Source organism: Carassius carassius, chromosome 11 (genome assembly GCF_963082965.1).
Source record: "Carassius carassius chromosome 11, fCarCar2.1, whole genome shotgun sequence".
Taxonomy (NCBI): domain Eukaryota; kingdom Metazoa; phylum Chordata; class Actinopteri; order Cypriniformes; family Cyprinidae; genus Carassius; species Carassius carassius.
In genome coordinates, this window is record NC_081765.1 from 33,950,589 (window position 1) to 33,976,181 (window position 25,593).

General features: G+C 37.7%; 1 protein-coding gene across 1 annotated transcript in view; it reads left to right on the forward strand.

Moving 5' to 3' along the window:
- The window catches only part of LOC132153235 (anosmin-1-like), a 59,923-nt gene that overhangs the window by 11,804 nt on the left and 22,526 nt on the right, over nucleotides 1-25,593 (forward strand). Inside the window, exons 3-7 of the mRNA XM_059562613.1 lie at nucleotides 10,830-10,892; nucleotides 11,004-11,226; nucleotides 17,700-17,884; nucleotides 20,281-20,410; nucleotides 25,272-25,480. Coding sequence (XP_059418596.1) covers nucleotides 10,830-10,892; nucleotides 11,004-11,226; nucleotides 17,700-17,884; nucleotides 20,281-20,410; nucleotides 25,272-25,480 — 810 coding nt within the window. The remainder of the gene's footprint in view (nucleotides 1-10,829; nucleotides 10,893-11,003; nucleotides 11,227-17,699; nucleotides 17,885-20,280; nucleotides 20,411-25,271; nucleotides 25,481-25,593) is intronic.

Consider the following 25,593-nt stretch of genomic DNA (forward strand, 5'->3'; position numbering starts at 1 on the left):
AACAGCTGGAGTCTGTGTGTCCCGACACACACGTATGCAGACATTCACACACTTACTCGTCACCGTGCTGCTGCTGCGAGAGAGAGAGAGAGAGAGAACATGTTTCAGACTGTTAAATATTGTTTTTAGATGTATTTGTAACTCTGAAAGCAATGCAATGTAATGCAAAAATAAATTAATACGAATCATTTGTTTTTTTTTGGTCTTGTTTTCCAAAGAAAATTTCTAAACATCCGTAAATCAAGATACATTTACTGGAGATGCGAAAATAAAGATACAATAATGCAAAAAATACAATTATTTTAATATTTTATAAACTGTGTAACCACAGTGTAAGTACACAATAGTAGATAGTATCTACAGCTCCAAAATCCTTTTTTTTTTTTTTTTTTTTTTTGTAACTAAAAATATGCAACAAACCACTGAATGGTATTTGTAAGTACAAATGTGTAACAGGAATAACAAAACTTTTTGATAAAGAAAGGTTTATACTTTATATTAGATATTTTAAATATATTTAAAATATAAATTGTGGTTTGTGTCCAGAATGTTACACTTTATATTAAGTGGACAGTCCTTGAGGAGTAACCATGTAGGTACACAGTTATTAAAGTGGTGTACCAACTTCAACCCCGAGATCCAACTCCTCCCACTTTACATTTCCTTAAAGCTACTCATTTCCACCCCCTGGATCCCATTTCCACCCCTAAACCTACTCATTTCCACCCCCTGGATCCCATTTCCACCCCTAAACCTACCCATCTTCACCCCCTGGATCCCATTTCCACCCCTAAACCTACCCATCTCCACACACTGCATGCCATTTCCACCCCTTAACCTACCCATCTCCACCCACTTGATACCATTTATACTCCTAAACCTACCCATCTCCACCCCCTGGATACCATTTATACTCCTAAACCTACCCAACTCAACCCCCTGGATCCCATTTCAATCCCTACACCTACCCATCTCCACCCACTGCATCCCATTTCCACCCCTAAACCTACCCATCTCCACCCCCTGGGTATCATTTACACCCCTAAACCTACTCATCTCCACCCCCTGGATCCCATTTACACCCCTAAACCTACCGATCTTCACCCTTGGACACCATTTACGAGCCTAAACCTACCCATCTCCACCCCCTGGATCCAATTTCCACCCCTAAACCTACCAAATATCAACCCCTGGACAATATTTAGAACCGTAAACCTACCCATCTCAACCCACTGCATCCCATTTACACACCTAAACCTAACCATCTTCACCCCCTGGATCCCATTTCCATCCCTAAACCTAGTCAACTCCATCCCCTCTATTCCATTTCCACCCCTAAACCTACTCATCTCCACCCCCTGGATTCAATTTCTACCCCTAAGCCTACCAAAGATCAACCACTGGACGCCATTTACATCCCTAAACCTACCCATCTCAACCCACTGCATCCCATTTACACATCTTAACTTGCAAATCTTTAACCCCTGGACGCCATTTACAACCCTAAACCTACCAATCTTCACCCTCTGCATCCCATTTATACTGCTAAACCTACCCATCTCCACCGCCTGTTTCCCATTTCCACCCATAAACCTATCCATCTCCACTCCCAGGATACCATTTCCACCCCTAAACCTATCCATCTCCACCCCTTGGATCCCATTTACACCAGTAAACCTACCCATCTCCACCACTTGGATCCCATTTCCACCCCTTAACCTACCCATGTACACCCCCTTGATCCCATTTTCACCCCTAAACCTACCAATTTTCACCCAATGCATCCCATTTACACTCCTAATCCTACACATCTCCACCCCCTGCATCCAATTTCCACCCCTAAACCTACCAAACATCAACCCCTGGACGCCATTTACAACCCTAAACCTACCCATCTCAACCCACTGCATCCCATTTACACATCTTAACTTGCAAATCTTTAACCCTTGGATGCAATTTACAACCCTAAACCTACAAATCTTCACCCTCTGCATCCCATTCACACTGCTAAACCTACCCATCTCCACCGCCTGTTTCCCATTTCCACCCATAAACCTACCCATCTCCACCCCCTAAACCCACCCATCTCCACCCCCTGGATACCATTTCCACCCCTAAACCTACCCCTCTCCACGACCTGTTTCCCATTTCCACCCCTAAACCCAACCATCTCCACCCCTTGGATACCATTTCCACCCCTAAACCTACCCATCTCCACCCCTTGGATCCCATGTCCACCCCTAAACCTACTAATTTTCACCCAATGCATCCCATTTACACACCTAAACTTACCCATCTCCACCCACTGCATCCCATTTACACCCCTAAAACTGCCCATCTCCACTCCTTGGATCCCATTTACATTCCTAAACCTACCCATCTCCACCACCTGGGTCAATTGGTTCCAATTACTCTTATATATTGTTGTTACAATATATTATATATAATATATAATTATATAATTTTTGGAACACAAGTACTTTAGTGAAGTGGAAAAAAGTGTTTATAACAATGTCCTGTTTGTACGTATACAAACCATCCTGAGGGTTGTTACATGTGTGTAGTTACCGTAATATTACAGTTGTAGATACTATGCACCAATGTGGACTTGCACCATGGTTACATACTTGAACACATTTAGTTACTATGTAAGCACACAGGTATTAGGGACAATTAATATAAAGTGGGACCACATTTACTTTAAATAAAACATTGTATGGTTTTAGTTTTAGTTTACTATATTAATCCTCATATTAAGTATTGTTTTTCCTAAAAATGTATCAAAATGAAGTGAGTTTACGCTTAAAACAAGAACAAATATCTGTCAGTGAGGAATTAAAATGTGTTTTCCCCTTGAATAAAGTTGATTTTCTGAGACCATCAGCTAATATTTGTTCTTTTTTAATCATTTTAATTAATCATTTGATCAGTTTCTCATAAAATAGTCTTTGATTCTCAAGTAAATGTGTTGATTTATTAAAATACTGAGAATTGTTTTTTGTTGTTGTGTGGATGTTAAAATGCTTTAGTTTAGCCTAGTTTTTTCAGCTGTGCATCACATTAATAAGTAAGTTTAACAGAGATTCACATAGAAAATGGCTGTTTAAATCATAATATATCACAATATTAGTGTGTTTTCTGTATTTTTGACTTCTTTAAAAACATTACAAATATTACAGAGATTCACATAGAAAATAGATTTTTTATATTTTCATTTTTCATTTTCACTGCATTTTGATCCAATAAATGCAGCCTTGAAGAGACTTCTTGATGAGATAATCAGTTTATTTACGTTTGCTTTGTGTTCATTCTCAAATACTTCCTCTTCACTTCTCTTCACGTCTTTCCTCTACTGTCTGATGTTTCTCTGAATGTGTCAGAATCTTAACTCTCTCAATTTTTCAATTAAATTCAATATTGCTTTATTGTCATGAATGTAAATTATACAATATTGCCAAAGCTTAGTGTACATATATAGAAATAATACAATAAATTATAACAAAAAAATGAACATCACAGTAATGGAACTGATTATTATAATATTAAACTAACAAATTATAACATTTGTGTGAACATTTGATACCACAGTCTTAAACTTACATAGAAATACACAAACATAGGTCTCTTATGGAGGTGTATTTCTGACAGTGCAGGAGGAAGTGCGTCTCTGTCTATCTCTCCTGTCTGACAGTGAGCACACACTCTTCTCTCTCTGAGTAACCAGCTCTTTCTGTGTCTGCCGTCTCGATGGCTAGACTGTGCTCACTGAGCCTGTACTTGGTCAGGATCCATCTCTGCTTTGTGTCTCTGACACTCTGAAGATAATCTTCACATTCATAATCAGATTTTAGAGTTCGATAGAATTGTAATTTACTTTGTGTTTTAGTTTCTTGATCCCAATGTTCCAGATATGTATTTTTAGATTGTTTGATAATTTGATTGATTTTGATGTTTGGGTGTGAAGCAGTGCTGGTCTGAGACTGGTTAGTGTTAGTAGAGTTAGTTAGGTTAGTAAGTCTCAGAACTAGCTGACTGAGTGGACTCTTTTCAGGGTTCAGTTCTTGGGTTTGTAGCGCTTTAAAATGTAGCGATTCTGTGGGACTTGATTTAAGATGCATCCAGAATTTGAGGGATCTTTTATGCATATCAAGCATCGCATAGATTTTAAAATATTGCTTATTACTTATAAAGCCCTGAATGGTTTAGCACCTCAGTATTTGAATGAGCTCCTTTTACATTATAATCCTCTACGTCCGCTACGTTCTCAAAACTCAGGCAATTTGATAATACCTAGAATATCAAAATCAACTGCAGGCGGCAGATCCTTTTCCTATTTGGCGCCCAAACTCTGGAATAACCTACCTAACATTGTTCGGGAGGCAGACACACTCTTGCAGTTTAAATCTAGATTAAAGACCCATCTCTTTAACCTGGCATACACATAACATACTAATATGCTTTTATTATCCAAATCCGTTAAAGGATTTTTAGGCTGCATTAATTAGGTAAACCAGAACCGGAAACACTTCCCATAACACCCTATGTACTTGCTACATCATTAGAAGAATGGCATCTATGCTAATATTTGTCTGTTTCTCTCTTGTTCCGAGGTCACCGTGGCCACCAGATCCAGTCTGTGTCCAGATCAGAGGGTCACTGCAGTCACCCGGATCCAGTACGTATCCAGACCAGATGGTGGATCAGCACCTAGAAAGGACCTCTACATCCCTGAAAGACAGCGGAGACCAGGACAACTAGAGCCCCAGATACAGATCCCCTGTAAAGACCTTGTCTCAGAGGAGCACCAGGACAAGACCACAGGAAACAGATGATTCTTCTGCACAATCTGACTTTGCTGCAGTCTGGAATTGAACTACTGGTTTCGTCTGGTCAGAGGAGAACTGGCCCCCCAACTGAGCCTGGTTTCTCCCAAGGTTTTTTTTCTCCATTCTGTCACCGATGGAGTTTCGGTTCCTTGCCGCTGTTGCCTCTGGCTTGCTTAGTTGGGGACACTTCATCTACAGCGATATCGTTGACTTGATTGCAAATAAATGCACAGACACTATTTAACTGAACAGAGATGACATAACTGAATCCAATGATGAACTGCCTTCAACTCTCATTTTTTGCATTATTGACACTGTTTTCCTAATGAATGTTGTTCAGTTGCTTTGACGCAATGTATTTTGTTTAAAGCGCTATATAAATAAAGGTGACATTGACATTGACATTGACATATTTATAATCAATGGGAATCGGCCTAATTCTGCCCTACATGCGTTATTGGGTGTTCTTCGTTGTAATTTTAGAATCATTATGCAGAATTCTGTGTGTAGGGCTTCTGTTGGATGTCTGTCCCATCTAGTGTAGCTCTGATCACTGAGTGGACCCCAAACCTCACTTCCATACAGCGCTATGGGCTGAATCACACTATCAAAGATTTTACACCAAATTGGAAGCGGTATTTCAATATTTTGGAATTTTTTCCTGATTGCATATAGAGCTCTTGGAGCTTTATCTTTGAGAGCATTCACTGCCGAACTGAACCTCCCCGATGCAGTGAGGATCAGGCCGAGGTAAGTGTACTGCATCGTGTGTTCTAGAGCGGTGCTGCCTAGACTGAACTGGTGTCTGTGTTCCTGACACCTGGGCTTCTTCTGAAAGACCATAATGTTGATCTTGTTGAGGTTTACTGCCAGGGCCCAGTTCTGGCAGTAGTTGTCCAGCAGGTCCATCTGTGGGGTGGAGGACAGCAGCACCAGATCATCTGCGTACAGCAATAGCTTGATGTTCTTGTCTTGTAGAGAGAGTCCAGGGGCTGTAGACTGTTCCAACTGCACCTCTAACTCATTGATGTAAATGTTGAACAGCGTTGGACTCAGACTACAGCCCTGCCGCACCCCTCTTTTTTGGGTGAAGAATTCTGTATGTTTGTTGCCAATTCGGATTGCACATTTGTTGTTCGAATACATTGATTTTATAATGTCAAAATCTTTACCCCCTACACCACTTTGTAAAAGTTTATAGTATAATCCGTCGTGCCAAATAGAATCAAATGCTTTTTTGAAATCGACAAAGCATGCAAATATTTTTCCGTTTGGGGTCTGTTTTACGTGTTTATTGATTAGGGTGTGTAGGGTGTAAATGTGGTCAGTCGTTCTGTGATTTGGAAGGAAGCCAATCTGGCTAGGGCACAGGACATTGTGCTCGTTAAGGAAGTTTACCATTCTATGGTTTAAAATACTGCTAAATAACTTCCCCAGATTACTGCTCACACAGATGCCTCTGAAATGATTAGGGTCCAGTCTGTCTCCACTCTTGTGAATAGGGGTAATGAGTCCTCGGCTCCAGATGTCAGGAAAGCAGCCTGAACTAAGTACAATGTTGAATTATTTGAGCACAGCTGTCTGAAGCTTAGGTGTGCTGTGTTTCAGCATTTCACCTAGAATGCTGTCAGGACCACAAGATTTCTTACATTTTTGGCTTTTGAGTTTGTTTGTCAATTCTTTAAATGTAATTGGGAAGTCAAGTGGATTTTGCTTATTTTTAATTGTGTCTTCATAAGTTTGTAGATTTTGTTTGATCAGATCATAATTGTCATTGAGCTGTTTTGGTGGGATTTCTTGATATAAATTTTCTATGTTGTGTCCAAATGTTTCCGTCTTGTATTGGTAGATCTTGTGGTTTTGTTGTGCTCAGATTATTCCACATATCCCAGAACTGATTCAGATTTATTGAATCTTCTATTTCTTCTAAAGTTTTGTTCAGATGGTGTTGCTTTTTTGCTCTAATTGTGTCTTTGTAATGTTTTAGTTTTGAACCGTATTCAGTTCTTATGTCGGTGTCGTATTGTTCTTTATGTTTCAGATTTGATAATTTTCTAAGTTGTTTTCTTGATGTTTTACAGTCTGAGTCAAACCATTTTTCATCTTTTGGTGTTTTTTTAATGAATTTTTGCCTTTCTTTTTCAATTCACTTATATATGCTGCTTTTTGAAATATGTTATTGATTTCATTTGTAGCCAGATTAACACCATCTTTAGTCGTTTCAAATTTTTTATTCATAAATATAGTGATTAGATTTTTCAGTTCTTCAGAATTCAGAGCATGGATGAATTTCTCTGCACTGTCTGAAGTCCATCTGTATTTCTGCTGGACCTGAAACATTTAGCAGGTTTCCAGCTGGATTTGTTCTGGTGTGTGATTTGTTGTAATATAGATGTTAGTTTGGTTATGGTCAGAAAGTGGAGTTTGCTGTTTGACAGTGAATGCACTGAAGGAGCAGGGGTCCATGTCAGTGATGGCGTAGTCAACTACACTAGCTCCAAGAGCTGAACAACATGTGAACCTCCCTAAAGAGTCCCCTTGGATCCTGCCATTAAAGATGTACAGGCCTAAAGCTTGGCAGAGGTGCACCAACTCTGAACCAGTTTTATTTACAGTTTGGTCAAGATTATTTCTTGCTGGAAGATTTCTTGTGAGACCCAGGGAGCTCTGACCAAAGATATATTGATTCCCCTTTGGATCTATGTAATCGGGTCCAGATCCAGTTCTTGCATTAAAGTCTCCACACAGCAGCACATTTCCCTGGGCCTGGAAATGGCTGATCTCTATGTGGATGTTGTTCAGATACTCTTCATCATGGTAAGGGGATTCTGCTGGGGGAATATAGATGGCACAGAGATATGTGTCAGTGGTTGAAATGCCAATTAGCTTGTTTAGTTTTAACCAGCAGTGAAATGTTCCGAGTGTGATGACAGAAATGTGTTTGGCCAGATCCTCCCTGTACCACACCAGAACTCCTCCACGATGTACTGTACTTAATTTAACTGAGGGCACAATCACTTCATAGTAGCCTGAGGGACAGTAGGTAAGAGCATCATTTCTACACCAGGTCTCGGTGAGAATGATAACATCTGCATCTTTGATATTTTTAAGAAATTCAGGGTCTGTGCTTTTAGAACCAAAAGTTGAAGAAAAAAGACCCTGAATATTCCAACAACTTATATTAAATGAACGCATTAATATTATCAAAGATAAACCTATTTTCTCTCTCTCTCTCTCTCTCTCTCTCTCTCTCTCTCTCTCTCTCTCTCTCTCTCTCTCTCTCTCTCTCTCTCTCTCTGTGTGTGTTTTCTTCATTGGCGTCGATGCAGATAAACAACAGTGCCGTGCTTCACACTTGTCATGGCAACAGCTTGTATTTTTTATTTTATTTTCGTCTTGAGGGGTTTTCTCAATCAGAACAGTTTGACAAGACCGGACGCTTATCAGACCTCCGTCCTTAATACCTCTCAGCGTTTTTCCTTGACATCTGTCCTTATTCTTTAAGCCTGTAAGTGTTGTGCTGAGTTCCGCACACATAAGATGAGGCCTGCGTTCACTGCTTTATGCACAGATGGAGAATCTAAATTCATCTGAGTTTAGATCTTCGCACCACAGCATCTGGATACAGCAAGCAGATTGATACCTGAACGAGTTTTTTTGGGATCTAGCTCTCAGGCTGGGGTAAACTTTGGTAACCTCTTTATTTTAAACAGTTTTAAGTGTCATTCATTACCAGTGGACAATCCTAGTTTTGAAGTGCAACTCGTTAAGATTTGTACAGACTATTATAATGAGATATTTCTGCAGTAATTTTTCTTGGTAACTTCTGATGAAAAGCTATTAAATATTGGCAATATTAATATACCTGTGTGTTGTCCCTCTAATCCCCAGCAAGTTTCTTTAAATTATTGTCTCTTTTAATCTTATTTCATCCATCACAGAGCCTACATTATCTTGATTTGGTTATTTCTCTAAGCCTTTCTGTTAGTAATACAGAGATTGATGATTTTTGCATATCAGATCATAAGCCATTATTATTTAACACTGTGCTTAATTGTCCATGGGTGCATGTAAAGTCCTGCAGTCGTCGAATACGGTCTGTAAACTCTTCTACATATAATCAGTTTGAAGATGATTTGTTACGGATGCTTGCGCTTTTGTTATCTTTTGCAGAATTGTTTGTTGAAGAGCAACATTCTTGTTTTAATACTCTGTGTGGCAATGTTTTCAACTTTATTGCTCAATTTAAAATTAATAAACCTAAATTACAGTTGCAGCTTTGGCTTAGCAAAGACATTCGCACTGCTATATCTTTTCTCTCTGGCTTTTGGATCAATGTTCTCTTGTTAGTTTAGCTGTTTTTATTGTATTCTATATTTTCTTTTGGTGTGTATTTGATCATTTTACGTTGTACAACACTTTGGTCAGCCGCTGCTGTTTTAAATGTGCTTTTAGAAATAGAAATGACTTGCCTAGCCTAGCATGATGAATAATATCATATTCATTCATTGATGTGTAGTTTCAGTGTAAAGTCTAGTCTCACGCTCCATTAACCCCTACAGAAACTGCTCAGAAACATTTTGCAGCCAGTTTTCTCTGTAGTTTGTCTTTCCTCCTCTGTCATCTGTGTCATATTTATTTTTCCACGTTTCTTTTGTGTGATCTTGTCATTCACTGAAGCTGCACCAGGCTGTCTCAGTGTTTTTGTGAAATGAGCCGCTCAGACAGTTTCTTTCAGCTTCCCATATTCATTGAAGGTGTATGAAATGCCTGGGATCTGTTTCTGTTGCATTTATTTACAAATTATTTGCGTCATATTACATTTTTATGATTCAAATAATCATTAGTAACATTTCCATTTTTACCATTTAGTTAATAGCAAGTATTTTTATTGTTTTATTTAAACATAATTTATTTTGTCTTACTCTTTTACTTACTTTTTTCGTCTTAATTTTAATGGTTTAAATACTTAATGAATGGTGTTTTTCCATCAAACATCCCTCACCTCTTCTGTGTGACTGATGGCTGAGCAGATTGGAGCTGAAGCGCTCTCGTGTCTTTGGTTTGGCTTTGCTCGTGTGGTTTGGGTGGAGACCAGTGCTTCTCTGATGGAGGAGTGATTTCACTGTTACAGGAGTGATTCTCCCGCTGGATTGATGAATATATTGGGTTTCAGTCATCATTCGCTCACACTCTTCTGTGCTTTCTTCTCTTAGACACAAACAAGAGGCATTTCTGCTGTCAAAGATGTTAAAAAGCAGCATAACAATAACCAGTATGATCATACATCATATTTCTAACATGTAGATAATGAAGAGCTTCACATCGGCTCTCGATCAGCCCATCTGGGTTATTTTGTGTTTAATAAATGAATGATAATGAGACTGAATCATGTAGAGGAAGATCCTCAGAAGTCAGGGATTCACAAGCAGTTCATTGTCAGCCGAACGACTTTGACCTACAATATTTACTTAATATACTGTATTTGCTCAATATTTACTTATTAATTTAAAAACACATCCGCATGTTTACAGTTCACTGTCGAGGGTTAATGATCCCATACAATATTTTGCATAAAAAAGCATAAAAATGCTCTGTTTCATTCTACATTTTATGGTTTAATAAATTATTAGTAGGTGTTTTATTAGTATTGTATTGGTATTAGGTGTTTTTAATTTATTTACAGTAAGTGTTGTTTTTTTTTCATTTAATTTTGATTTTTTTTATTGTTTATTTTAAAATTGAATTATTGTAATTTAAAGTGTTTTTTTAATCTTCATTTAGATATTTTTGATTGATTTCATCATTGGTAAGTGTTTTATTTTGATTTGCTTTTATTTATTATTTTATTTTTAATATTTTAAATTTTTTTAATGAAATTTTCTTTTTATTATTAAATTATTACAAGTTTGGAAAGCTTTTAGAGGATCGCTTGTCTGGTTTAGGCTCATTTTGATTTCTCTGTTTTTCCTAATTGAGTTTTTCTTTGTTTTTCGCGTCCAGTGTCTGGAGCCTTGCAGGGCATCATGGGACCTGAAGGAGAACCAGTGTCAGGACTTGTGTGAGGTATGAAACTCTGAGACGTAAAAGAGTCAAGCACCTCTGTGCAAACACACCCAAACCTGTGAGAGCCGGCCTGAGATCAGTGACTCGCAGCCGTTCTGCTTCTGCTTTCAGACTCAGTTCCCGAAGAAGCATTACGAGTGTTTGACGAGCTGCGAGTTCCTGCGCTCCGTTCAGAAGCTGAAGCCGGGAGACTGTCCTGCGGCGGAGCGAGCGAGCGGATTCGAAGCGGCCTGCGTGGAGAGCTGTGAAACAGACACAGAGTGCACCGCTATCAAGAAATGCTGTCCGAACGGATGCGGACACACCTGCCAGATCCCCAAGAACCCCTATAAAGGTACAAACACTTCATCAGCCAAAAACTAAATCATTTACTTAACCTCATGCCGGTCAAACTTCTGTGACTTCCTTAATTCCATGTTTTTTTTTCTGCATCCACACAATGAAAGTGTAATATTTTCATTTTGGACCCCATTGACTTTCATTGTGTTTCATTGTAAAGTCATACAGATCTGCACAGATCAACACTGAAATAGAGAAAAGTCATGCTTAGGTTAAGAATTTTTAAAGATGTAAGTACTTAAAAGTTATTAAGTAAGCTGAAAACTTTTTTATTTGAATTTACATTTATGTAAACGTTTGCACAGAGATGTCATTAAGTAAAGCCGTTAAAAACAATAGTTCATTGAAATCAGTGTAAATATAAGATGAAAGTTGAAGCACTAAAATTACTAGTTGGAAATAAATAAAACAAAATTAAATTAAATTAAACCTAAATAATAATATTAAAAAAGAGAGAAAAAAAAACTAAAATTAAACTGAAACCAGAAAATATAAAAATAAAAGGTAATTCAAAATAATAAATTGTATAAATATAATGTAAATGCATAATAAATTACTAACTGAAAATAACAAAAATAACAGTTATATAAAATAAATGAGAAAGACATTAAATAATAAAATGAAAACTGAAAATATAAAATAACAGCTAATCCAATATTAATAAAAACTATAATAGTATGTATACTAAAAAGTCACTTTGCATAAAAGTATCTGTCAAATGCATACATGTAATGTAATTCAAAACATAACTTTTTAAAAATGATATAGAAAAAAACTAAGAATTATAAATTCATAACAAAAACACAACAAAAGTACTAAAGCTGTAACCAAAATTAAAATGAAAAAAAAAAAAATAAAATAATAATAATAATAATAAATATAATTTAAAATATCCACTAAACCTATGCGGGTTTTTTTCTTTTTTTACTGTAAGTACTAACATAACTAAACCCAATAAATAAAAATGAATAAAAGCTATATAGGAACATTAAAAACCTCTCTCTCTCTCTCTCTCTCTCTTTCTGTCTGTATATATATATATATATATATATATATATATATATATATATAAAAGAACTGCATTTATTCAAAATAAAAATAAAAATTCTAATAATATATATTCTAATAATATATTTTCTTTACTATCACTTTTTATCAATTTAACACATCCTTGCTGAATAAAAGTATTGATTTTATAAAAAAAAAAATACTGACCCCAAATTACTGACCAGTAGTGTATATTGTTATTACAAAATATTTATATTTTAAAAACATAGCTTCTTTTTTTTTTTTACTTTTTAATTTAAAAAAAAACTATTATTAAACTATTATAATTTAAAGTATAATACATTTAAAAACAATTATTTTAAATTGTAATAATATTTCATAATATTACATTTTTTTCTGTATTTTTGATCAAATAAATGCAGGCTTGATGAGCAGAAGAAACTTCTTTCAAAAACATAAAAAATAGTAATGTTTCCAAACTTTTGGTCTGTACTGTGTGTGTATATATATATATATATATATATATATAGTTTACAAACAACACAACACAAGTACTAAAAATGCAATGACAATTAACTTGAAAACAGAAAAATTCAAAAAATGAATACAATTCTAAATATAAATGAAAACTGTGCCAGAAGTGGGGTGTCTGATGTTGTTGGTGGTCGAGTGAAGGATGCTTTACGGTTTAGTTCTGTTGATGTCAGATTTACTGGTTCCCCGTCGTTTGCAGAAAGCTGTAAATCCTTTTATTGAAATCCAAAGGCAGTCAGAGAGTCGTTGCTGGAGTCAGGAGCGTAATTGTTTCTCTCTGTTAAGATGATGATCAGCGATGCTGGAAACCATTATCAGCTCAAAGTAATCGTCGCTGCTCTGTCGATGGCTCTCAGATGTTTCTGCAGGTGGACGAACACAACCTCGACCCGAAGACGAAGCCCACTTCAACTAGAAATATCTGCGACATGCCGATTAAGGCCTTTATACAAAATGCATTATGAAGGATGTTGTAATGCATTGTCTTTTCACAGATGCATTATAATATTTGCATGTTCCTTGTTGAATCTGAAATCAGCATTATATCATTACATATATTAATCATGCATTATAGGGTGCATCATTAGTGTATGAAAATACTTTTATAATGCATTATATATGAAGGCTTTGAGTGTTACTGTAATGTCAAAACTACCGACATACGGGGAAAGTCGTGGCTTAGTGGTTAGAGAGTTTGACTCCTAACCCTATGGTTGTGGGTTTGAGTCTCGGGCTGGCAATACCACGACCACGTGCCCTTGAGCAAGGCACCAAACCCCTAACTGCTCCCCGGGCTCCGCAGCATAAATGTGTAAACCATACTTGGCTGAATGTCACGTCACTTGTCATATGCAGTGCATGTTTTACTCTGACCACATCTTCATGTTTATAATGATGCATTTTAAAGTATGAGGCCAGAACATTGTATCGGCAGAGTTTCTTAAGATTTTCCTGAATGCCTCGTTTGTTTTGATTTAGTTCTTGAGCTCTCTAAAATTCACCAGGAGCTTCCTGAGAGTGAACCACACGCTTTTCTGTGATGATCAAAGCCATCGGCAGGACTTTCTTCTCAAATACGTTTAGAGAGTCGGACTCGCAATCGAAAGGTTGTGAGTTCGAGTCCCGGGCCGGCAGGAATTGTGGGTGGTGGGAGTGCATGTACAGTTCTCTCTCCACCCTCAATACCATGACTTAGGTGCCCTTGAGCAAGGCATCGAACCCCCAACTGCTCCCCGGGCGCCGCAGCATAAATGGCTGCCCACTGCTCCGGGTGTGTGTTCAGAGTGTGTGTGTGTTCACTGCTCTGTGTGTGTGCACTTTGGATGTTTTAAAAGCAGAGCACGAATTCCGAGTATGGGTCACCATACTTGGCCGAATGTCACGTCACTTTCACTTTCACATTGTAGATCAACAAACTCGCATATCTCAATCTTAACGTTGCATGAGCACAGCATTTACATTTATGCATTTGGCGGATGCATTTATCCTAAGCGACTTACAGTGCATTAACGTTATATATTTCATAAGTTCATGCATTCCCTGGGAATCAAACCTATGGCCTTGCGGTTGCAAGCGCATGCTGAGCTCGAGGAGTACTTGACGTGCACCTGCGGACACCGGATCTTCTTGGAGGTTTGTGTGGTTTCTGGATGACCTTCTTCAGATCCTGCTCTCGGAGCAAGAGTGTGGATTCCAGCACTGGTTCAGGAACGCTGTGGGATTTTACTGGAGCGCCGGGATTGGAACAGACGTCACACGCGTGCTGGGGCTGTGAAACCGCAGCACAATCGAACACAGCTGTTCTGCTGCTCCTTCGATCATCTTCTGGAGAACTGGCCATCGCTGATCACTTCATGCGCATGGATCTCCTTAACAGGCGTTCAGTCCTTGAACTTCATCCACAGTGGAAATGTTCGTCATCACTGCATTCCTCCATATGCTGATTCTCATGCAGATGTTGAGAATCACTGGTGCTTTTCATTGTATTGCTGTCAGGTGATTAAAATGTTTATTTAATTATGTGATGTGCCAGTTAATTGATTGCAAAGTAATTGCACATAAATTCGGGTTGAGAAATGAAACCCCAAAAGATCATTTAAAGACATTATTGCTTTAAATAAAAAAAAACATTAAAGATACATTACAAAAAGTAGCTTTAGAAAGAAATTTGATTCATCAAATTGCTGCCTTAATGAGTCACTGAATCATTAATTTAACTCGTTCATTCAAACAGCTGATTTGTTTCAAAACGAGGCAAGTAAATTTCTTTCTAAATCATTGGCTTCTTCAATTCGTTCAAATGGCCGATTTGTTTAGAAAAATGCAGTTTACTGTCTTTATGAATGAGTCACTGAAACATTGATTCACTCGAGTCTTTCAAACATCTGATTCATTCAAAAACAAAGCAAGTGACTTTCTTAATAAGTCACTGAATCATTGTTTCACTCGTTTCATTTAAATTTATTTTTAATTGAACTGTAGTATAAAATCAATATCACATTTGCAGTGGTCTCTTTCTCTCTCTCTCTCTCTCTCTCTCTCTATATGTATATATATATATATATATATATATATATATATATATATATATATATATATATATATATATATATATATATATTAGTGCTGTCAATCGATTAAAAACTTTAACTAGATTAATCACACATTTTTTCTGTGATTAATCGCAATAAAAAAAGAAATGTTTTTGTACGTTTTTAATATATTTTTTAATGTAATAATTTCACAGTTAAATTTAAATAATTGTTTAAATGGCATCTTTTTATGAATGAAGGCCAGTATTACTGATATTAATACAGCTACTGATTTTTTTTTTTTTTTTTTTTTTTACATTTATTATTAGGCTTCAAAAATAATAGTTTTTAATTTAAGTAAACTTAAAACAATGCTAACATAAACCGATAATAAATGTCATGTTTACTCCTGCCCTTCCTGTCTTAACAGTTAGGAAATATACAGAAATTTAATAAAGTTATCAAAGTTATATGCAGTCTGCACTGTATAAACTATAAATTAAATAGTTAATCCTTATTAAAGCTACAAAAGTTATTTAGTCAAGAGCAGCGAGTCATTTTCTCTGTTCCCTTTGTTCTTTAACTTTACTGACAGGAAGCTTTATTGGCTGCTGTCCCTTTAAGAGCAGACAGACACGCGGATCTCACCGTTTATATACTGTCTATGGATCTCGCCTCAATCTCTCACAACTCTTTTTGTTCATTTTAGACTTTATATAAATCATTTAAGATTGCTCTTATGAGGAATATCGACAAAACTGGCACTTTGGGATGTTTATTGTTAGTTCAAGCGCTTAAGAGAACTGGATTCTGGCGCCCTGTCTATGCATTGTGTGTGTGTGTGTGTGTGTGTGTGTGTGTGTGTGTGTGTGTGTGTGTGTACGTGTGTATGTGTCACATAAGGGCATTCACAGACAGCGCATTTTCTTTTGTCTTGCCACGCTTGAAATGTTTAAAAGCATTTAAATGAATAAAAGCGTGATCATAATGTAAAGCTAGCCAACGGATGGCAGAAAATACAGATGCTGCGTTAATTGCATTAAATATTTTGACACGTTAAACCAGAAAATTAACCGCATGCGTTAACGCGTTAACGTTGACAGCACTAATATATATATATATATATATATATATATATCATGTGGTATAAATATAAGACCCAGATCTTGAGCGCTGTGCTCTGATGAAAATGCCTCCGTCTGCTGCTCGGCTGATTGCTGGAGACGTTGGATGTCTTTGAGCTTCATGTCGTGAAGTCCTTCACATCGCTCCTCAATCATCGGAGCTCCATCACAGCTGTAACGAATCGAGGAAAGACATGGAGCAGAACATTTTCTCCCTCTCTTTGCCCCCTGAAGCTTTGTACTTATTAAATCTTTAATTTATTGCATATGGAAGAATGTCAGATGTCTTTGAGGGTTAAATGCCATATGGAGCAGATGGAGGTTTGCTGTGAGAGCATCACATGAACATCACTTTATATCACTATTTATCATGATGGAGTCATTTTATTAACTATTGCACATCCATTGAAACTATTTTATGTTTTGAGTAATCCTGTGATAATGTCTGTTTTCATCTAATCCAGCAAATGAAAGAATTAACCAATTAAATAATAGATTGTTTCATTTTTTTTATTATTTTATTATTTTTTAACTGAATGTTTTATTTATAAGATCAGAGTTAATTTATTGTTATCCATATACTTATAGTTTCATTCAGATTTTGAATTAGATTTAATTTTACCATGTTTTATTTATTATTATATGTATATTTTTAATTTACGTTTTAATTTTAGTTAAAAATTTGGTGTTCTCACTTTTTAAAATTTTACTATTAGTTTGAATTTTCATTTGAGTTTTAACGTTTTGGTAATTTTCACTTTATTTTATTAATTTTGTTTACCATTTTAATTTTAAAGTTTTAGTATTTTTTTGTGTGTTTTCACTTTTTTATTAAAATTATTTTCCATTTTAATTACAGTTAAAGTTTTTGTATTTTTTGTATTTCACATTTATTATTTTATCTATTTTTATATTTTTATTAATTTGATTTAAGTTTAAGTTCATTAGTTATTTTAGTTCATCAAATTCATGTCAGTTAACATATATTTTATTTCAAGTAACTAAACGTTATTTTATAATTTTAGATTTAGTTAACAGTAAAAATCCTATATTAGTATTTTTTATAAAATCAAATTGCCCTCCGAATTGCACCCATAATCTAGAAAAACATTATTATTATTATTATAATTATTATTATAATTATTATTATTATTATTATTATTATTGAAAGTGCACAAATTCCTAAAGAGCAAGAAACCCATTTAAAGTCCATTAACGTGCAGATTTCAGCACTAGTGTCTGGTGTTTTGATCTGTTCGTCCGTGTCTCAGGATCTCCTCTGAAGCCGAGGAAGGAGCTGTTGATTGTGGAGCAGCCGTCAGGATTGCTGGAGGTCCGATGGTCGTCCCGCTTTAACGTCTCTGTGGAGCCGGTGCTTTACGTGCTTCAGCGCCGCTGGAACTTTGGCATCCATCCCAGCGAAGACAACGCTACACCGTGGCAGGACATCGCTCAGGTCAGGCCTTTCCCCCATTCATGCTATTGATCCCAGCCGAAGAATAAGAGTCTTTAAGACCATAGCTAATTTCCTAAAACATAATAAAAATGTCTATATTATTTAACCACAAATGCTCAACTTCACGCACGACATAATCATGTTGGAATTAGAATTGGAAGTCCATTATATGGAGAAAATATCTATCTATCTACACACACACACACACACACACACACACACATATATATATATATATATATATATATATAATATTCAGAGGTGGAAAGTAACGAATTACATTTACTCGCGTTACTGTAATTGAGTAGCTTTTTTGGGTACTAATACTTTTTAAAGTAATTTTTTAAATTTGTAATTTTACTTTTACTTAAGTATATTTTGTTTGAAGTATTGTACTTCGCTACATTTTAAAACACATTAATTACTGAGTAAAAAAAATTAAAAAAATTAATCGCTCCCTGGAAGCTATGTCAGTAAATAATGGGCAGGAGGGCAAACTGGCGCTACAATCACGAGAAAGATGCAGACGGACAAAACAGGCGTTAGTGGTGCAGACACCGCTGAAAACGAAACCCCGTCATATTCTGAAGTTGAACTCGAAGGAAATGAAGTGAACCCCTGGCCATATGTATACTCTATTATGCAGTGTAAGCTGTACTTGTCTAGGAAGACCAAACTAGCAGCTTATAAAATCTCGACAAGACATCAACCCTGCGCAAGAATGTAGAGGTAAGCTAAATAATTGCATCGTTGCATTGGTGGTTAAAATGAAGCTTTGACATTTTAGCAAGAGGTTTTGCACAAATTAGCCAAAAAGACAGTGGTGAGGAGTGTGCTATATATATCATCTGCGATAATATCATATTTTTTGTTTTAATGATGTGCGCGCGCATTTATAGTGCGTTCTTTCACTGATTCAGTCTCCTAAAATGCATTTAGAATGATCACAAAATTGAAGATATAGGGGCAGAAAATTCACATATTTATATAATTTCATATATTAAATCAAAATCACACAAAGAATGCCATCTTTTCCTCCAAAAATCATCATGAATATATACATACATATATATAACAGTTCAGTAAACAAGTTAATTAAGAGACTTGCGTTTTAGAAACCATATTGCCTTTTTTAGCTCTATTTCTACAACAGAAAATAATTCCAAACACAGCCACCAAAGCACAGTTTTGCGTCTCTGAGCAACGTGACAGTGTTTCGTTCCTGAATGAATCAACCGTTTAAATGATTCGGTTCAGTCGCAATGACTCACTTATTAACAGTGACTTGCTGACACATACTGGCCATTTTAATTTCACATTTAAAGTATCTTTTGATTTTGTTTAAATAATTAATTTCTTATAATTTCAAATGAGTATTCAACATTTTATGTCTGGCATATCAAAACATTATTCATGCATTTGTAACTGCAGGTTAAATGCATTCTTGTCCTGCACTAAACAGTGTAATACATCTAAATGCCACTTCCAATGAATCTTCTGCATTTCCTCTGCATTAAAAGATGAGTTTGTTGATACTGATTTGCCAGATAACAGCCCAAATGTTTTATTATTCTAAATAACTGATTCCTTTAATTAAAAACAACTAGTTTGAGATTAATAGACCTATCCCAGGGGTGTCAAACTCAGTTCCTGGAGGGCCGTAGCCCTAACCCTGCTCCAGCACACATATCATGTAGTTTTCAAATAAACCTAAATGATTAGATTAGCTGGATCAGGTGTGTTTAATTAGGGTTAAATCTAAACTGTGCAGGACTGTGGCCCTCCAGGAACTGAGTTTGACACTCTTGGTCTGTCCCATTTTGACTCCCTCCCACTGTTAAAATGTAACTAAGTAATTTTTACTCTGAGTAAATTTTAAATGAGCTACTTTTTACTTTTACTTGAGTAGATTTTTAGACTGGTACTTTTACTTGTACTTAAGTAAAATTTCATTAATGTAATGGTACTTTTACTTGAGTAGAATATTTTTGTACTCTTTCCACCTCTGATAATATTATTATTATTATTTGTATTAATATTTTGAGTTTTTTTTAACTTGTATGTTTTCCCCTCAATTAAAAACCGATAAATAAAATCATGTATATTTTTTCTTGTTCAGTAGCCATCAGAAATTCAAGCTTTTGTTTCATGCCAACTTTACTTTAAAATCTCACTACATTTTGACACTTTTTTTTTAGAAAACGAAAAGTGATTTTTCTTTTCCAGTAAATGTATCTTGATTTAATAATGATGCATTGATGCATTTTTGTGCATTAAATACACAAATGCACAGATGTCTCTCCAGTCTTTCATGTTTTTAAACAGATCAGATTCTAAGCTTATATTCAGGGCTGCATGTATGTGACCCTGTGACCTTTGACCCCTGTGGCCCTCAGGCTGCTGAAGAGCGCGTGCTGCTGAGTGACGTCCGGCCGAGCAGGTGGTATCAGTTTCGTGTGGCGGCGGTGAACGTTCATGGCACACGCGGCTTCACGGCTCCCAGCAAACACTTCCGCTCGTCCCGAGGTGAGTCCCGACAGATTTAAGGTGAGATTCAAAGGTGCAGCTCTTCACCTGCTGCTCGCTGCAGGCCTGATTTACTCCCTGAGCTACTGTTTAAACTGCTTCTTCTGAGACTAAGTTTAGTCAGTATCTCATCCTAGAGATTTGAAGCTACAACCTCCAACTCGGCTCAGATCTTCAGACTTTTAGTCTGGTAATAGCCTTGATAATTAATGAATGCTGATTCCTGGAAGAAGTATTTCTTTAACAAGCTTGAGCCTGACTCGTGTTGCTCTGATAGATTTACTCTCGCTGTAGATGAGAGAACAGTGGTTATGGAACTGAGACTTGAGGAAGTCCTGATGATGTGACCAAATGATTTACTCACTCTCAAGTCATCTTAGGTGTATTTTGATTTTCTTCTATCAGATGAATACAATCTGAGATCTATTTAAAAATGTCCTGACTCTTCCAAGCTTTATAATGGCAGTGAATGTTTTTTTTTTTCAATAGTCCAAAATAAGTCCAATAAAGCACATCCATCCATAATAGAAAGTGTCCCATATGGCTCTGTGGGGTGGATAAAGGCCCCCTGAAATGAATTTGATGCATTTGCATGATTATAACTTTATAAACAGTTATCTCAAAAATGCCTACAAATCATTAAGAGAGGGGTTAAAAAAGAAGATTTGTCAAAATATAAAAATATATATAAATGTATCAGCGTTAGACCATGTATCACAAAAAGACAAAAAAAGCAGTTAAATATCAATAGTTTTAATGACAAAAAGAAGCAATCGTAAGCCATCATTTAACCATCATTTAATCTGCAAAGTAGTGGAAAAAGTGCAAATCAGGATTAGGAATCAAATAAAATAGGCAAACATTTTATGAGAAAGTGTTACATTTATTCATTTAGCAGATGCTTTTATCCAGAGCGACTTATGTATATTATGATCCTGAGAGAAATATGAACTATATTCAATCATTCAATTAAAGTAATTTGGTGTAAAGCTTATCTGCCTTAATGTTAAAGTGAAACCATAAAAACACTGAACATGATCTCAAACTTGTCGCAGTCCTGCTCCGCTCTCCTCTCTTTGCGATGTATTAGGTACAGTACGTCGTATGTTCACTCTTGTAAATATTATGTTTGTAAATTACAGCTTTGTGACTTTATGTCCACTAACTGTGGCTTTGTTTCTCATACATCAGTGAGAGTCTGCATCCCTCACAGGATCACAATCCGCTCTTGTTTATTCCAAATCACTTCAGTGCCATGATTATAACTTACAAACTCATACAGGCGACTTTCCAGCAGGATCCGATCTCATCTTTCTGATATATAACTAGTGATCTGTGATGATTTATTACAGAGTTTTTATTCAGTCAGAGAGCTCTGTAGAATCAATGAGTGTGTCAGTATAGTTCTTCACTTGATTTGCAGAGACTTTCTTTGATTGTTTATGTTTTGCGCGAGCATCTGGTTTTCACTTCCTCTACACAGATGACATCATTTCCCTTAGATGTGGACGACATCACATTCACATGTGCTCAGTGATCGCAAGAAAACTCACTACATCATGTTGTTTTTATGTTTTTACTGCGTCAAATGTACAGAAGAAGAATTTGTAACAAATTACATGTCATTTATAATAATTATAATATCTAAAGAAAAAATAAAATAGAAAAAATTAAATTATATTATCATGAAGACAAATGTATAATTAAAAAAAAATACAAATAAAAATACTACATGCTGGTTCATGAATGGTAAATTTTCTCAGTTTATTAGCATCTTTGTTATTGTTAACTAGAAGTAAAACTATTAAAACTCATTTTTGTTCATTGAAATTAAGCTGAAATAGAATAATAAAATGTTAAAGTGGCGGGGGAGGAAGCTGGACAGACTCGGCAGACCCAAACGTACTGTGAGGGTCTGCTGGGAACGTTTGGCCGAGTCTCCTGTCAGAGAGATCTTCAACTCCCACCTCCGGCAGAGCTTCGACCGGATCCCGAGGGAGGCTGGAGATATTGAGTCCGAGTGGACCATGTTCTCCACCTCCATTGTCGAAGCGGCCGCTCGGAGCTGTGGCCGTAAGGTTTCCGGTGCCTGTCGAGGCGGCAATCCCCGAACCCGGTGGTGGACACCGGAAGTAAGGGATGCCGTCAAGCTGAAGAAGGAGTCCTATCGGGCCTGGTTGGCTTGTGGGACTCCAGAGGCAGCTGACAGGTACCGGCAGGCCAAGCGGACTACAGCCCGGGTGGTTGTGGAGGCAAAAACTCGGGCCTGGGAGGAGTTCGGTGAGGCCATGGAGAAGGACTATCGGTCAGCCTCGAAGAGATTCTGGCAAACCGTCCGGCGCCTCAGGAGAGGGAAGCAGTGCCCTACCAACGCTGTTTACAGTAGAGGTGGGGAGCTTTTGACCTCAACTGGGGATGTCGTTGGACGGTGGAAGGAATACTTCGAGGATCTCCTCAATCCCGCTGTCACGTCTTCCATTGAGGAAGCAGAGGCTGAGGGCTCAGATGTGGACTCGTCCATAACCCAAGCTGAAGTCACCGAGGTAGTCAAGAAACTCCTCGGTGGCAAGGCACCGGGGGTGGATGAGATCCGCCCTGAGTACCTCAAGTCTCTGGATGTTGTGGGGCTGTCTTGGCTGACACGCCTCTGCAGCATCACGTGGCAGTCGGGGACGGTGCCTCTGGGATGGCAGACCGGGGTGGTGGTCCCTCTTTTTAAGAAGGGGGACCGGAGGGTGTGTTCCAACTACAGGGGGATCACACTTCTCAGCCTCCCTGGGAAAGTCTATGCCAGGGTACTGGAGAGGAGAATCCGGCCGATAGTAGAACCTCGGATTCAGGAGGAACAGTGTGGTTTTCGTCCAGTCCGTGGAACACTGGACCAGCTCTATACCCTCTACAGGGTGCTGGAGGGTTCATGGGAGTATGCCCAACCAGTCCACATGTGCTTTGTGGATTTGGAGAAGGCATTCGACTGTGTCCCTCGCGGCGGCCTGTGGAGGGTTCTCCGGGAGTATGGGGTCCGGGGCCCTTTGATAAGGGCTATCCGGTCCCTGTACGAACGGAGCAGGAGCTTGGTTCGTATTGCCAGCTGTAAGTCAGACTTGTTCCCGGTGCGTGTTGGACTCCGGCAGGGCTGCCCTTTGTCGCCGGTTCTATTCATGATTTTTATGGACAGAATTTCTAGGCGCAGCCAGGGGCCGGAGGGGGTCAGGTTTGGTGACAACACGATTTCGTCTCTGCTCTTTGCGGATGATGTTGTCGTGTTGGCCTCATCAGGCCAGGACCTTCAGCATGCACTGGGACGGTTTGCAGCCGAGTGTGAAGCGGCTGGGATGAGAATCAGCACCTCCAAATCCGAGGCCATGGTCCTCAGTCGGAAAAGGGTGGCTTGCCCACTTCAGGTTGGTGGAGAGTTCCTGCCTCAAGTGGAGGAGTTTAAGTATCTTGGGGTCTTGTTCACGAGTGAGGGAAGGATTGAACGGGAGATTGACAGACGGATCGGTGCAGCTTCTGCAGTAATGCGGTCGATGTACCGGTCCGTCGTGGTGAAGAAAGAGCTGAGCCGCAAGGCGAAGCTCTCGATTTACCAGTCAATCTACGTTCCTACTCTCACCTATGGTCATGAGCTTTGGGTCATGACCGAAGGACAAGATCCCGGATACAGGCGGCCGAAATGTGCTTTCTCCGCAGGGTGGCTGGGCGATCCCTTAGAGATAGGGTGAGAAGCTCAGTCACCCGGGAGGAGCTCAGAGTAGAGCCGCTGCTCCTCCACATCGAGAGGGGTCAGCTGAGGTGGCTCGAGCATCTGTTCCGGATGCCTCCTGGACGCCTTCCCGGGAAGGTGTTCCGGGCACATCCCACTGGGAGGAGACCCCGGGGGAGACCTAGGACACGCTGGAGAGACTATGTCTCCCGGCTGGCCTGGGAACGCCTCGGTGTCCCCCCAGAAGAGCTGGAGGAAGTGTCTAGGGAGAGGGAAGTCTGGGGTTCTCTGCTTAGACTGCTGCCCCCGCGACCCGGCCCCGGATAAGCGGTAGAAGATGGATGGATGGATGGAGAATAATAAAACTTATTTTTTAGAATACTAAAACGTATTAAACTGAAATAAAATAAAGCTAATTAATTTAATATTTATTTTAATGAATGAAAACAAAAATGAATAAAAATAACAAGAGCACAACAAAATTGCCAGTTTTATTTTGGTATCCTTAAGATACTTTTATAGTTTTTATTAATATTTTAAATACGTTTTTAAATTGTCTACATATTTAATATTTTCATTATAATTTTATTTACGGCTTTAAGTAAAATTGTTGTTAATTTTTATTAGTGTTTCTTTTAAATCTGTATGTCTAAATAGTTTTATTATTATTTTTTAATTGATTAATTAGTTTTAGTCATTTTAGTACATCAAGTTACACTAAGTGAAAATTAGATGTTTGGCAACTAGCTGAAAAAAACATAAGTTGAATGTTTTATATATATATATATATATTTTACTTCAGTTTTTCAACACATTTTGTATGCTTTAAGTATTAGTTAATATTAATTGAACATTAAAATAAGTTATAACTAAACTGAAAATCAAAACTGAAATTAATATTATAGATTATATATAATATTATATATTACTTAATATTCAATGAGTATGATATTTATAAATATTGTGAAAGTGCATTTCGGGGTTTATTGTTGTATCCTGTGTTTGTTTACATAGACCTTTATTTCTTCTGTATATTTTAAGGACTATCTTGGCCACTGTTTTCTATTTGATGAATATGAATAGAGTGTTGCTTGGTGACACTCCAGAAATCCCACAGGAATCATGCGAGTGTCTGTTGATGTTGTCTGTGTTCAGACCCGTCTCCTCCTCCTGCTCCGTCCGGACTGAGAGCGTCTCACGTCATGACGGGACCCGGCAGCCTGCTGACGGTCCGGATCAGCTGGACTCTTCCCACGGAGCCTGACATCCCTGTCCATCACTACAAGATCTACTGGAGCTGGACGGTCCCAGGGAAATCAGCCGTGCCGTCCCGGAGGAAGAGGAGGAGGAAGACCAGCGACGGGGTGAGAGCCGCTTTCACAGATCACACAGAAACACAGAGAGAGACGCAGATTCAGGCCTTTCATTAGGTCTGTAGTCGATCTGTTGGGGAAAACTGGCAAAAATGCATTTATTT